This window comes from Schistocerca serialis, chromosome 4, assembly GCF_023864345.2.
Source record: "Schistocerca serialis cubense isolate TAMUIC-IGC-003099 chromosome 4, iqSchSeri2.2, whole genome shotgun sequence".
NCBI classification, from domain to species: Eukaryota; Metazoa; Arthropoda; class Insecta; order Orthoptera; family Acrididae; genus Schistocerca; species Schistocerca serialis.
Window position 1 is genome coordinate 881,667,840 of NC_064641.1, and position 16,548 is coordinate 881,684,387.

General features: G+C 42.1%; 1 protein-coding gene across 1 annotated transcript in view; it reads left to right on the plus strand.

Annotated features, from left to right (window-relative positions):
* Positions 1–16,548, plus strand: part of LOC126475021 (protein scarlet-like) — a 210,716-nt gene that overhangs the window by 129,190 nt on the left and 64,978 nt on the right. Inside the window, exons 8-10 of the mRNA XM_050102561.1 lie at positions 4,168–4,208; positions 5,769–5,874; positions 8,105–8,332. Coding sequence (XP_049958518.1) covers positions 4,168–4,208; positions 5,769–5,874; positions 8,105–8,332 — 375 coding nt within the window. The remainder of the gene's footprint in view (positions 1–4,167; positions 4,209–5,768; positions 5,875–8,104; positions 8,333–16,548) is intronic.

The following is a 16,548-nucleotide window of genomic DNA, read 5'->3' on the forward strand; positions in this document are numbered from 1 at the left end:
AAATCAGCGTTAAACTTTTTTAGGATGTATTTCGAACAATCTAAAAATTTTCTATAAGCAGTAGACTTTCAAACAGACGGAAGGAAAACGCTATGACTCACCAAAGAATATCCAGATGACGTTCTCGATGTCCTCGTGCATCACGTAGCGTTGTTCTTGTACAGAATGCAAACAGTCGCGACCCGGGTGCGGAAGACTTTCCCACGCAACTTTCCTAATTTTCTCTGCGAGAAGACTATCATGTCCAGCCGCGTGATCTTCCGATGCAGGACCATCTTCGTAAGACGCATATCATTCGCTGTGTGATGGAGATTCAGGAATGTCCTTACGGTCCGTTCAGCCTCAAGGTTCAAATGGCTCTGAGCACTATGGGACTTAACATCTATGGTCATCAGTCCCCTAGAACTTAGAACTACTTAAACCTAACTAACCTAAGGACAGCACACAACACCCAGCCATCACGAGGCAGAGAATCAGCCTCAAGGAAATGAGAAGAATGTTGCCCTCCGCACGGCAAAAGGGAATCCCTGCAACTTTCCCAGCCGACTGCACTGTCCTTGATGAGCTCAGGACGACGCGAAATTATTCCATTCTTCCGTTGTTTCAAACTAGTAGTGATGGCGCCAGCTTTTATACCTGTCACAACGGTCATCAAAATATCTTCACCTTCGTTTTGAAATCTCTGGAATAGACTGTTGAAGAATTTTGTATCTCCGATGTGATATCTTAGGTTTTCTCTGCGTGGTTGATTAACAGCGAGGTTTTTGGGTGTTTTGCCGAGTTGTTTTATGCACAATCTTTCGGCAACCGACGTAGTCGCTTTGTTCCCAAGTCGTGAGTTTGCAGTTAGGTCCAGTCAGCGAGTACACATTAACTGTACTCACGGAACGCGATAAGGGCCCGGCACAAAAAGATATAAAAGATAAATTTTAAATAAATCCTACCGTCGAGTCTCGGTCCGGCACACAGTTTGAATCTGCCAGGAAGTTTCATATCAGCGCACACTCCGCTGCAGAGTGAAAATCTCATTCTGGAAACATCCCCCACGCTGTTGCTAAACCATGTCTCCTCAGTATCCTTTCATCCAGGGGGTGCTAGTTCTGCAAGGTTCGCAGAAGAGTTTCTGTGAAGTTTGGAAGTCAGGAGATGAGATACCGGCAGAAGTAAAGCTGTGAGGACGGGGCGTGAGTCGTGCTTGGGTAGCTCAGATGGTAGAGCACTTGCCCGCGAAAGGCAAAGGTCCCGAGTTCGAGTCTCGGTCCGGTACACAGTTTTAATCCGCCAGGACGTTTCATATCAGCGCAAAGTGAAAATCTCATTCTGGAAAACCTACTGCGCCACCGATGTCGATGTTACACTGACGTGACGAATCTCATGGGATAGCGACATACACATATACATATGGCGGTAGTATCGCGTACACAAGGTATACAAGGGCACTGCATCGGGGGATCTGTCCCCTCGATCCCTCTTTTCTTTTCATCCCACCCCCTCCAGTCCCTGTCCCATCTTGTTTTTCCTCCTCTCAGGGCACCTCTCCCTCGGCAGATCCCTCCCGGCGGTTTTCATTTTTCAGTGTGTGTGCTCCGTCTTTTACAGTGGTTTTGAAGTGTCTTCGTTCTGGAGTGTTTTGACACTGTGGCCAACTTTTATTTTGTGCGTGTGACTTCAGTGTATTTTATGTGCTTCACGAATCGCCAACTGTGTTTTTTAACTTTATGTCGACTTCTTTAACTGTCCCACAATGAACGTATCTGAGACACTGTACATTTTAACCCCCATTGCCTCCACTTATTATGTTTTTATGTCCCCATTTTTATGGTCTTTAGTTTCCTCCTTTTATTAACTGTAATGTCTCTTGGCTGAAGAGCGGAGGATTGTGCCACTGACAGCCTTCCCCTGCCCATATTGGATAGGGGAATAAAATCACTATAAGATAAATCCTGTACAATCAAGACCGGACGCTTAAGTGATTTAATCTGTTTTACTACACTGAGGAAATTTACTTTTAGGTTACTCATATTGGCAGTTGTTCTTGGTTCGAATTACTTCATCCAGGAATTTCGGAAAACCGTATTTAGTAACTCTGTTTTCGTGGCACTGTCATCAGTAAAGTCAACTTCGTTATCGCGCAGCAGAAGTTGAGATTGTGTCTTTCCTCTGGTGTACTTTACATAGGACCAGAATCACTTCGGATTTTCTGCCATATTTCGAGACAGAGTTTCGCTGTGGAAAGTATTAAAAGCATCTCGCACTGAATTTCAAGCTAAATTTTTGAGCTTCTGTAACTTCGCCAATCTCCAGGTCTTTGTTTGATATACTGTAACACAGCTATGATGAGACAAATGTTCGAATGGTTACACAAATGGCCGCCGCTTCGGGATAAACTAAAAACTTTTTACCCCATGTTTCTAGCTCAAATAAGAACTCAGCACAAGACCCCGCCTTCCTCAAACTGCGATTTTGAGAAGCTGCCCTTTCAGACACATTTGCTATAGCACGGGTTAGTTGCTTGTTTTATTGTCCTCTGCTTGTCCCTTTCGCCTGTAAGTGTAACATTCAGACACTTCTATAATGTTACTAGGAATGTCACAACTAGCTTCCAATAACAAGCGAAAATTTGATGCAGAACTACTGTGTAACGGTTCTGGTACTGAGAAAGGCTGCACCTTTAAAGCACGTGGATCGGCTAGATAACAACAAACTGTACAGCAACGTTTCATGAGCTATCACACACGCTGTAACTTTCTAGTTCAGTGACTGCGATATCGCTAATCTCCAGTGCGAATGTCGGGTGTAATATTCATAATAATTGTGGTGTCACCGCAAGGCACCACACTGGCTAGGCTGTAGGCTTCAAGTCGGCCGCCGTCCGTCAGTACACACCGGGCCCGCGAGTCGCCACTGTCGACGCTAGCAGACCGAGCGCCGCCACTCGGCTGGTCTTACGAGACGAGCTAGCGCACTGCCCAGTTCTACAGCCGACTTTAATAGGAATGGTTCACTCGTTAGAACTTCAGAGATCTCATTTGCAGAGACGCTAGTTAGCATAGCCTTCAGCTAAGTCAGTAGCTACGACCTAGCAAGGCGCCACATATTGTTTATGCATTGACAATTGATCTATCTAGTATATGTGTGAAACAATCAGAATTCTAAAGAAGTAGTCTACAACTACACTTGTAAATATTATTGTGCAAAGTCAAGATCGACGTTCACCGCTGATGCTGGATTAAAGCTAAGTTTTTAATTGTACTCCTGTCTGCTAACTTTCTAATCACCTAAGATGTTCCAGATACATCCCGTCAAGTATAGTTCATTGATCCTCACGTCAGCCTACGTGATCGTGTGAAATTAATGGGCACACCTCGTGATCAGACAAAGAGTCAAATTGCATGACTCAGGCAGGTCACCCTTTTTCCATGAGGCCCGTACATAACAATAATGATCGCCAGTAGGAGGCCTACCTTGGAGCCCTTTCTGCAGATGGAGCTGGCCACGCAACAATGTCACCACTTTGTATCTGTTGTTGCCTATATTGTAGAAATACTATCCTGAAGAAGTGCAAAGCTTATCGATGTCCTGTAATACCGAAACGACGCACAGTACAACAGGTACGACTAGTAGTATATACATTATCGCTACACAAATCAAACTAGAGATCTCACATTACCGAACAAGAATTTGTGGTGGTGTATTGATGGCGATCGATTTCAAAAGTGGAACCATTACAGCATTCATGGTTTAGTAATAATTAAGTAAAATATGATAACTTGTTATGTATGTTAGGCGACGAAATCATGGAGATGCAGCAACCAACATTATTGGTTTGTGCAGAGGCAGAGATATATTTGTAGTTGACTTGACATCAAAGCACAAACACGCGGTACGTATTTCAGTTCATAAATTCTCGAAGAATCCTAGAAAAGACATATGTGCACATCTGACCAGAAATATTTGCTGTCTTAGTTCGCAAAAAGTGGAACGCAATTTTTTTCTGTAGAAAGACTGGGAATTGTGGAGTTCAGTGAATAATTCAGATATTAATTTAATTCCTTAAAGTTATATTTCTCTCGATCGTTTCACAGATGTTCGCAAGGACAACATGTCTGTAATATTCAAATCATGTAAATCACATACGCTTATTGATTCTCTGCCTTTCTGTTTCAGGTTGAAGACACGGAGATACTTGGAGAGACGTCGGAAAAGTTGTACGTATGCTTCAGTTAGCTTCTTCATTAACATTCGTTTTTCTTGTGAAATGCCTTTCAGTTTTGCTACTACTGCCGTGCTAGTTCCCTGGAGAGATTATCGGAAGCTTTCCGTTCGCCGCTGACCCAGTTCCATGATCCACAATTCCACATCAACCTGTTCGGTACCTATTACATGGTCTCACGGTACTGCCAGAGGAATAGAAATACTCAAATCATCTGTTATACTGTCTTCACATACAATTTCTAAAATGTTCAGTTTGTTATAATAGTGTATTTTTGAATTGATTTCTGTTCCGGTTGACCCTACTGACTTACATTTTGCATGGATCTTCGATACTTTGCTCGAAAAAATCGATAGTAAACCCAGAAGAATTATGCTTTTGTTGCTGCCACGTACCTATCGTTCTCTTATCTACCTAGAGCTTCCCAGTATTTGACTGGGTGGTTTTCGGACCAGGGTTCACTACATAAAAATTGGCCAGGTGCTAGTAGAACTCGCTCGTTGAGGGTTCCGTACTAACTTAATTACTTATATTAACAGTTAATCTATTGCGGGAATCGAAAATAACGACGATTTCTGCCTGTTATCGACACTGACACTGGCAAGATATCGGTCCCAGGGGTTTCAAGACTTCCGAGAATGTTGTAATTTCGAGTATGAAGTCGCGTAACAAATGATAAAAGAAATATCCTTTTCGTGTAATATAATTAAAAATGAACGATTTTATGATTTTTTTCCTCTTCTTGCACTGTGAATCCTTTCTTCTTGTCAAATTTCATGATTATACATCAAGAGGAAATACCCCATAGGTTTTAATGGGTTTATCAAAATATGTGACATAAATGACCATATATTTTAATTGCATTGTCTTATAAGATTAACATTTTTACCAGCAAAGCAATATAGACATGAGTATGTGACATAACTTCAACTTGTTACTTTCATCTGTTCCTGAGAAAATGGGTTTTGACAGACGGACGGACAGTTAGAGAATAAAAAGCAAAACTCTTTTTTCCCGTGATACAACTACAAATTCAAAATTTTCGAATTTTTTCAGTTATTTTTACATTTAAAACTTGCTTCTTCGTACATTTCAAGATTCTAGGCCAACGGTAAGCACCCTTTAGATTTTGATGAGTAAGTTTGAGAGTTTGATATTATTTGACGTTGTACCTTATTTTCTGATTGAACTGATTTGGAAGCTTCACTTTTTTACATCGCCAAGGGCCGTAGATCTGTGAGAAAAATATCAACTTGATATGTCTACTCGTTCCTCAAAGAAGGGTTTTGAATGGCCGGGCACACAGACAGACAACAATGTGTTTTTATAGAAGTTCCATTTATATCAAATTTTGGTTCAAATGGCTCTGCGCACTATGGGACTTAACATCTGAGGCCATCAGTCCCCACCAATTTTGGTACAGAACCCTAGAAACATGGAATCTTTGACCTCCATTAGCTATGAAACTTTGCTCGTACACCAGCACAATGGATGTCGGTGTGCAGCTGACCTTGGAGAGGGTAGACGGGTGTCTGAGTGATGGTGGTTGTTGCAGCAAGGCGCCCTTCTTCACGACGTCGCTGCTGTGGCTGACGTGGCGTTACTTCCTTCACGCCATCAGGGACCCCACCGTGCAGAACCTGCGCATCCTGCAGAAGATCGTGAGTACCGTAGTCCACTGTTCGCGCCATGGCGCTCTTGCACACATGCTCGCTGTACGTCTCGTCCCAGTGAACATTTGGTTATTCTAGACACCTAAAGGTGGTAACACTGGATACCTCGACAACACATTCTACGTATGTACCGCTGATTGTTGTTGAGCAAATCATAGATTATTTCGCCAGTCGAACCTGTTGCCATCATCAGATGGGTATCTGATGAAGGAGACAAGATCGGCTGACGAAGTACACTGACGGACATGGGAATGTTATAACAAATGCTGTGTGAGCTGGTGTCGGGGATGACTTGGAGAGGACATCTGGGGCTGCCCCTGCAATTCCTCACCCTTCACTATCCCTTCTACACTACTGGCCATTAAAATTGCTACAGCAAGATGAAATGCAGATGATAAACACATATTCATTGGACAAGTGTATTATACTACAACTGACATGTGATTACATTTTCACGCCTTTTGGGTGCATAGATCCTGAGAAATCAGTACCCAGAACAACCACCTCTTGGGCGTAATAACGGCCTTGATACGCCTGGGCATTGAGTCAAACAGAGCTTGGATGGCGTCTACAGGTACAGCTGCCCATGCAGCTTCAACACGATACCAGAGTTCATCAACATTAGTGACTGGCGTATTGTGACAAGCCAGTTGCTCGGCCACCATTGAGCAGACGTTTTCAGTTGGTGAGAGATCTCGAGAATGTGCTGGTCAGGGCAGCAGTCGAACATTTTCTGTATCCAGAAAGGCCCGTACAGGACCTGCAATATGCGATCGTGGATTATCCTGCTGAAATGTAGGGTTTAGCAGGGATCGAATGAAGGGTAGAGCCACGGGTCGTAAGACATCTGAAATGTAACGTCCACTGTTCAAAGTGCCGTCATTGCGAACAAGTGGTGACCGAGACGTGTAACCAATGACACCCCATACCATCACGCCGGGTGATACGCCAGTATAGCGATGACGAATACACGCTTCCAATGTGTGTTCACTGCGATGTCGCCAAACACGGACCATCATAATCCTGTAAACAGAACCTGGATTCATCCGAAAAAATGACGTTTTGCCATTCGTGCACCCAGGTTCGTAGTTGACTACACCATTGCAGGCGCTCCTGTCTGTGATGCAGCGTCAAGGGTAACCTCAGCCATGGTGTCCGAACTGATAGTCGATGCTGCTGCAAACGTCGTCGAACTGTTCGTGGAGATGGTTGTTCTCTTACAAACGTCCCCATCTGTTGACTCGGGGATCGAGACGTGGCTGCAGGATCCGTTACAGCCATGCGGATAAGATACCTGTCATCTCGACTGCTAGTGATACGAGGCCGTTGGGATGCAGCACGGCGTTCCGTATTACCCTCCTGAACCATATTCTGCTAACAGTCATTGGATGTCGGCCAAGGCGAGCAGCAATGTCGCGATACGATAAACCGCAATCGCGATAGGCTACAATCCGACCTTTATCAAAGTCGGAAATGTGATGGTACGCCTTTCTCCTCCTTACACGAGGCATCACAACAACGTTTCACCAGCCAACGCCGGTCAACTGCTGTTTGTGTATGAGTAATCGGTTGGAAACTTTCCTCACGTCAGCAAGTTGTAGGTGTCGCCACCGGGGGCCAACCTTGTGTGAATGCTCTGAAAAGCTAATCATTTGCATATCTCAGCATCTTCTTCTTGTCTGTTAAATTTAGCGTCTGTAGCACGTCATCTTCGCGGTGTAGCTATTTTAATGGCCACTAGTTTATTAATTTTTTCTGCAAAGCATCTTGTCGACATATGTACACAACCATTGGCTGTCATCTTTTCATTGTGTTCATAATTATACATCTTTATCTCATATACTCACCGCAGAACGTCATACTTCCTTACTGGACCTATTCATTTGACCTTGAACTGTGTCCATCAACATCTTATACCAAAGGCATCTAAACTTTTCATGTCTGTCCATGTCTCAAAGCTCGTGTCATAAATGTAGCTCTTCATGAACCTTTTCCTGGTCTCAAGATTCGTATTTTTGGTTGATAGCATCTGTTTCTGTTTACGGTACAGACTTTTGTATTGTGTAATCATTTATGCCATGTCTTTATTACAGGTTGCTTCTTCATCCATTCGAATGCCAGGACAGCAAAATCGTAACTCACTGTTTGAGATCCTCGTGTTAGTGCAGTGTTGCTACACAGATGCCAGTGAGAGCCACGCTGCGCCCTTGACCCGCAGGCGATCGCGGCCATGGCGGGCCTGTGCTACCTGGGCACGGAGGCGCGCACGCAGGTGGGCGTGCAGTCGGTCCAGGGCGCGCTCTTCATCGTGGTGGCCGAGAACACCTTCTCGCCCATGTACGCCGCGCTGGCCGCCATCCCGCAGGAGCTGCCGCTGCTCAGGAGGGAGTACCGCAGCGGCCTCTACTCGCCGCCCACCTACTACGTCGCCAGGCTGCTCGCCGCCGTAAGACGCTCGCCCACAGCTGTAAAACTACCGTAGGCTACCGTAGACTACCGTAAATAAGCGTTGAGTACAGTAGTTTTCCTAGTAGGTTCGTACCCGCGTTATCTGCGTGTTTTGAGTGTTGCATACCTATCAAACATTACCTCGTAACGAGCGCTTTCTTTACACAGGGCGAAGAAAAATTCTCGCACTCGGACTTCGCAGCGCGATTCCTCACGTACTAGCAATGTAATAATGTCTGTCACAAAATTTCTTCCTGTGCATATTTCCGGCAGTAAATGCGCGTTAAAGGCTAGCAGTCTTGCAACACTGTAATCACATGCACAGTAACTATTTCTGTCAGCTTATATGAATAGTACTGTGCAGTTGGTGCTGTGAATAGCATTTTGGGTTCGCGTACAGGGGGTCGAGAGTTCGATTCTGGATCGAGACGTATTTGCTTTTATTTTTGCTAAATGTAGTCTTTCTTCTTCTTCTGTAGTGGTCAATCCAAGGATTATTTGCAACAGCTACAATGGCAGCTTGTCTCCATTCTGTGCGTCTTTCAGCTTTTCTCTTCATTTCTTTGTAGGTGTCACATCCCACATCTTTCACCATTTGATCCATGTACCTCAGCTGTCGTCTCCCTCTTGGTCTTTTTCTCTCGACATATCCCTCTATGATTGTGTTCAGGAGTCCTTTATATCTTAATAGATTGCCTGTAAATTGCACTCTTCTTTTAACAATGAAACTCTAGAAGCTTCTCTTCTCACCTGCTCTTACCAGAACCACTTCATTTGTGACCTTGTCGATACATTTTATTTTGAGCATGCGTCTATAGCACCACATTTCAAAAGAATTAACTTATGGTCTTCCTCTGTCACGAGAGTCCATGTTTCACACCCATAGCATGCCACACTACACACATATGATTTCAAAAATCTTTTCCTGGTTTCAAGGCTGATGCTCTTAGATGTTAAGATGCTTTTCTTCTTGTTAAAAGCAGCCTTTGCCTGAGCAATTCTACTTCTCGCTCCTGCCTTGCACCTTACATCCCTGGTAATATTACTGCCCAGATAAGTAAATTTATCAACTTGTTCAAGCAGTTCATTGCCTACATGAACTTGGACTTTCACTTGATCTTCTTTGTCGCATGCCATTACATTTGTTTTTGCTTTATTAATTCTCATATTATATTCATCCCCCATAACTTTATCCATTCTATTCAGTAGGACTACAAGATCTTCTTCACTTTCAGCTAGGACAGCTATATCATCGGCATATCTTATATCTATTCGTTGGCGATGAATTACCATACCTGTCTGTGAATTTTCTCTTACTTTTTTCAGCCCCTCTTCAATGTATAGGTTAAAGATAACAGGGGATAGTGCGCAACCTTGTCGGATACCTTTCCGTATCTGCACCTCTTCTTGTTTTGTCCGTCCACGGATAAGTGCTGTCTCGTTTTTGTACAGGTTCCATATCATTTTTCTATCTTTATAGTCTATTCCTACTTTTTTAAGTACCTCAAACATCTTATCCCATTTAAAATTATCAAAGGTTTTCTCTACATCTACGGAAGCTATGTATGTTGTCAGGTTCTTATCTAGTCGTTTCTCTATTATTAGTTTTAGAGCAAATATTGCTTCTCTGGTTCCTCTATCTTTCCGGAATCCAGACTGGTCTTCGGAGAGTGTAGCATCGACTTTTTGTTCTATGCGTTTTAGGATAATTGAGGTTACTATTTTAGAGGCGTGAGTAGCTAGTCTATGTGGCACGATATCTGGCGTCTTAATGGTCATACGGCACTTACAGTGGGTCTTCTACAAAACACTGGAAGTGCAGCGGAGTCTCTTTGAGCACCTGCTCTGTAGATAACGTATTATCTTGTAAACATCATGTGGGCACTAATATGGAAATTACTACTCCCACTGTTTCCAACTGTGTTACATCAGGCCGGAAGTACTGCATGTTGTATAACTGACTAGTAGATGTTGTGTTATTTAACTGTAGAGTCATTTTTAGCTTCTCGAAATTGATATTGTTTTTGTAGTTGTTCTGTCCTACAGCAGGTCATGTGTTTCAGCTCTCTATTGCCGACTAGTCTGACCACGTTTTTATTATGTTGATCGTTACATGACACTGTACTATGTTGTCCGCTGCTGGTAGCTGAATGGTTTGCGTGACGGATTGTCAATCCTCTGGGCCCGGGTTCGATTCCCGGCTGTGTGGGGGAATTTTCTCCGCCCATGGACTGGGTGTTGTGCAGTCCTAATCATCATCCTATCATCCTTATCGACTGCCGGTCGTCGAGGTGGCGTCAAATTGAAAGACCGACACCCGGCGAAAGTCTGCCCGACGGGGGGCCATAGCCATACGATTAAATCAATAACTGTACTATGTAAATAATGTCGAATACGTGTGGCTTAAAAGACGGTATATGCTACAGTATTATCTACATTTACATCTACATCCATACTCCGCAAGCCACCTGACGGTGTGTGGCGGAGGGTACCTTGAGTACCTCTATCGGTTCTCCCTTCTATTCCATTCTCGTATTGTTCGTGGAAAGAAGGATTGTCGGTATGCCTCTGTGTGGGCTCTAATCTCTCTGATTTTATCCTCATGGTCTCTTCGCGAGATATACGTAGGAGGGAGCAATATACTGCTTGACTCTTCGGTGAAGGTATGTTCTCGAAACTAAAAAGCCCGTACCGAGCTACTGAGCGTCTCTCCTGCAGAGTCACCCACTGGAGTTTATCTATCATCTCCGTAACGCTTTCGCGATTACTAAATGATCCTGTAACGAGGCGCGCTGCTCTCCGTTGGATCTTCTCTATCTCTTCTATCAACCCTATCTGGTACGGAGCCCACACTGCTGAGCAGTATTCAAGCAGTGGGCGAACAAGCGTACTGTAACCTACTTCCTTTGTTTTCGGATTGCGTTTCCTTAGGATTCTTCCAATGAATCTCAGTCTGGCATGTGCTTTACCGACGATCAACATTATATGATCATTCCATTTTAAATCACTCCTAATGCGTACTCCCAGATAATTTATGGTATTAACTGCTTCCAGTTGCTGACCTGCTATTTTGTAGCTAAATGATAAAGGATCTATCTTTCTGTGTATTCGCAGTCTACATTGAGATTCAATTGCCATTCCCTGCACCATGCGTCAATTCGCTGCAGATCCTCCTGCATTTCAGTACAATTTTCCATTGTTACAACCTCTCGATACACCACAGCATCATCCGCAAAAAGCCTCAGTGAACTCCCGATGTCATCCACAAGGTCATTTATGTATATTGTGAATAGCAACGGTCCTATGACACTCCCCTGCGGCACACCTGAAATCACTCTTACTTCGGAAGACTTCTCGCCATTGAGAATGACATGCTGCGTCCTGTTATCTAGGAACTCCTCAATCCAATCACACAATTGGTCTGATAGTCCATATGCTCTTACTTTGTTCATTAAACGACTGTGGGGAACTGTATCGAACGCCTTGCGGAAGTCAAGAAACACGGCATCTACCTGTGAACCCGTATCTATGGCCCTCTGAGTCTCGTGGACGAATAGCGCGAGCTGGGTTTCACATGACCGTCTTTTTCGAAACCCATGCTGATTCCTACAGAGTAGATTTCTAGTCTCCAGGAAAGTCATTACACTCGAACACAATACGTGTTCCAAAATTCTACAACTGATCGACGTTAGAGATATAGGTCTATAGTTCTGCACATCTGCTCGACGTCCCTTCTTGAAAACGGGGATGACCTGTGCCCTTTTCCAATCCTTTGGAACGCTACGCTCTTCTAGAGACGTACGGTACATCGCTGCAAGAAGGGGGGCAAGTTCCTTCGCGTACTCTGTGTAAAATCGACCTTGTATCCCATCAGGTCCAGAGGCCTTTCCTCTTTTGAGCGATTTTAATTGTTTCTCTATCCCTCTGTCGTCTATTTCGATATCTACCATTATGTGGTAGAATGAAACCGGCAAATAACAATTAATACGCATCGACCCAGAAACGAACATTCGATCTCATGTATGTTGACCCAAAATGCAATCCACTGCACCAACTGCACAACACAACTGCTGTATGCTGACGGAGACAGTTACCATATACGTGACTACAGTGTTGCCGGATGGACAATCTTTAACATCCATGTACTGCCGTAAATATGCACAGGACGGAATTTTGTGAGAGACATTTTTTTATTGGTAGTACGTGAGGAATCACGCTGCGAACTCCAAGTGCACGAATTTTACTTCACCCCGTGTATGCGATCAGTGTCTTACGGCATTCCCCCTGGAAACCAGAAGCGGTGAACCGTCTAGAAACTGAGTGGGAATATATAAATGGTCAAATAACCTACGGAACATTTTTTCTACTCAATTATCCTTCTCTCTATAAGAAAAAAAAATATTTATAGCAAAATTTAGGTTGTAGATGTTTAATTCGGATTTCGTTCGACACGTACTGATTTGTAACTTGGAACAGAGGAATATTGTAGTAGGAATAAAGAAAACAATACAGATTTGTCATGGGTCGCTAGAAAACGCAGTTTCCTAAAAAAAAGTAATAAAATAAGAGAAACCGAGATAGAAATGTATCAAACATCACTTCAAAACTTCGTCGATCTTACATAAAACATATCTCTGTTATTCACAAACAACTTTCACGTTTATCTATAGTAACAGGAAACTCTTACCTTTGATCATGATGAAGAATGTTCTAGTAAGTACAAAATAACAACAAAAATTGTATATTTTATATTTGTGAATATACACTGTACTTGCGTTAAAGGAAATTGCTTTGGTTGCATAAAAGCGCAGAATTTATGCAATCAACTGATTTTTGTTACTTATAAAATACAGTTTATATTGTGTATGGATATGCAATACACAATGGAATAACAACGAATGATGTGCGGTTCTAATTGCGTGCAAAACAAACAACCAAACGAAAAAACCTAAAGAAATCGCTGGATCCTAGTTTCTCCCTTACACATCCATTTACGTTTTGTCCTTACCAATGAGACCCGTACTGCCGGTAATCCTACGTTTAACTACGCTGTATACGTATGTAGTGTATCAAAACTACCCAACCGTGGGTTTGGTGGAGTGCAACGCTACGATCGTCATTTTACGCTTAGCGTCCTCGTGGAGGGTCGCAGAAATTGTGGAAGCCTTGACAGCTTTTATTGTAATTGGGTCAAAATCCCTGCGTCGCAGTCAAGGTAGTAATCTCGTAAAACTGCTACTGTCTACAGCTTCGTTGACGAGTTGCAAATGGTCCACCTTACTGTACATCTTTATAAAGCAGTTTTCTCCTAGGATCGACTAAAATGTAATGCTTTTACTGTGCGATTGGAGACAATTCAATCAATCCATTGTACGTTATGGAAATGAGTATGATGAATCACTAGTTTACGTCCTCTCTCTCTCTTTTCTTAGAGCTGTGTTCCAGTCTTCCTAATTGGTTAATATTATCTATATAGCTTTCTAAATTCCATTTTATCAACTTTCCACAAACTGTAACCACTTATAATGAAACACCAGTACGCAGTTACTACTGGAGCGCCAGTATTTTCCTTACTAACCGATTGTGCTTCTGATTTAGCTCTTGTACTTCCATACGTTTCATGAAAGAATAAGAACATTTACGGACCACTTTGACTGACTTGACCAGACGGAAGCTATCCTGTGTTGATGAACAGATCTCTTTTCGCTCCCGCAGCACGTCTTTCTTCGGCTTAGCAAGTCCTTGATACCTTCAACGTCGATAAGACGTTAAGCATCCTTCAACCAATATAACTCTCTTCTTTTAGCATCTGGATTCTTGTCAGCGCGATAGGTTTTTAATGTAAATAATATGAACAATTACGCGTGATCTGTATATACAATGACATTAAATTCAAAGAGGTCTAAAATACTGCTAACACGCTACATCTGAAGTACCTGTTTGACCACGTAGGTAACACCTTACATCCTCTTGTTAATGACACACTGTCCATCAACAAGCTCTCCTATTTTGTTGACTTAAGCAATGCTTCAATGCTAATGAATAAAGTGAGTTCCAAAATTAACTAAGGTTAGAGTAATATGTTTGCAAAACAATTTAATTACATGATTAACGTCAGTTAGATACTTTTACGCCTTGCCCAGCTTTAAATGTTGTTGTAAGCTGCAAATGACATTGTCTTGATTAATATGGTCCCAAGAAAATAAACATATCGAATAATTAACTCATTTCATATCATTTAACTAAAAATCGTAAATATTGCAGTGCAAAAATAGACGAAAAATTACAGTATGTTCTGTCCTTTCTTCTCGTCAGCATATACAATTCAAAATCACAGTAAATGAACGAATGCCTATAAAAACTTGCTAATGAAATAATTATAAAGTGTCACATGTTTGAATTTGCGCCTGATTGGTAGTGTCCGTTTCAAATGCGAGCGATAAGTACGTCTAGAAACGATGTAGAATATATAAAATGTCTACTCGACTGAGTTACTCATTTTGGTTATGTGGTATTGTCCACTTCAAAGTCTTTTACCTTATTCAGATCTTATGGATGCAATACAACAAAGGTCATGTTAATTATCTGGGGCGCTTCAGTCTGGAACCTCGGCCATGGATGTGTGTGATGTCCTTAGGTTAGTTAGGTTTTAAGTAGTTCTAACTTCTAGGCGACTGATGACCTCACATGTTAAGTCCCATAGTGCTCAGAGCCATTTGATTAATTATCTGGGAAAATTAGCGACCTGTGTACTGGCTAGCTGAAGAACTCTGCTTTTGTGCGTGGAGGTCACACGTACTTACATCGTCTGCCATATTTTTTGACAAAAAATTCCAATCACGTGATTAAATATTATTGAGTTATTTATGATTAAGAACCTAACTAATACCCTGCAAATGTCTGAAGCAGAAAAATGTGAAAGATGCAGAAGACTGCAGTTCTTCTCCATAAGACGCCTACATAATCAAAACAATACCTTCGTTTATAAAAGTTACGAATTTTACGATCTCCCCTGTAGTTTTTCTCTGCAAATGGTAACAGGAAACTTAGTACTCCAGCAGTGTTTCGTGTACTTTCATTCTATGTGTATATCCTGCGGGAAATTAAAGAGAATTTGCCATACAGTTCTAGAAATCCATTATTTGTCACATTGTATAGGTAACAGTGTTTCCAAAACTGTCCTTTCGAAATACACAGAACTGCAGATAATCACCCTGAAAACACGAGATACAGGGTGACAATTTTTGTCTTGAGGGAACGAAATATATCAAAGAACGAATAGGATTAAGAAACGAAAAAATAAGTATTCGATATTTTTTAAATGCTATCAGGTGATAGCAATACTGATCCCCTGCCACATTTCCAGGGGATGGGGCGGGCCACCGTTTATTGTAGGATTCTACGGGGAGAAAAATGGATTACACTTCCTGCCTGACCGATGAGCGATTAACAGAATTGTGGTTTCAAAATGGTAATATGTTGAGAAAAATACACTGCAACAAAAAAGAAAAGCAGATGTTTTTATTAATTGTGAAAAAGCTTGTCTGATATGTGTCCTCTCACCTTTCTCCAACGGTTTGCTTGTTTGTAAGAATTGTTTCACTTGTTCCGCTCAAAACCGTCACCACTCTCTTCGATGCTCTTGTTTATCCGAACATGGAATGATTCGAACAACTGAGAAGTGCTTAAGATGTAGTCCGCTGACGTAATAACATAATTCAGTAGTCAATATAACTAACGCACTTTTTTCGATATCATTACCTGTTAACGGCATGCAAGTGTACAAAGTTACCGTACTTGTGCACGTAGTAGCCTGTCCGAGGCGTAAATATAGTTTTAACTAACCTAGTGAACACATGGTAAGAGTTCTAGGGTCATCGCAAGAATTCTGAGGTCAACAAACTATGATTTTATTCAGCATTTTTTCAGTAATAAAACTTTATGGCGCGCTGTCTCTGTATGATGGTCATTTCACGCCTATACTAATATGCCCTAAGTGGTTCTACGTCGACAAAAAATGGGATAAACTGGTCTTAACATGGCTGAATAGAACTTAAAATGACTGTCAAAAATTATGTAAAACTGGAAAGACTGCAAAATCAGTAAAATATTTCTAATAACATTTTTACTCTTTCAAAGTAGAAATCATATGCTGGACATTTTCTGTGAATTGTGATTAATGAGTAAAGTACCCAGAAAAATTTAAAGTAAACC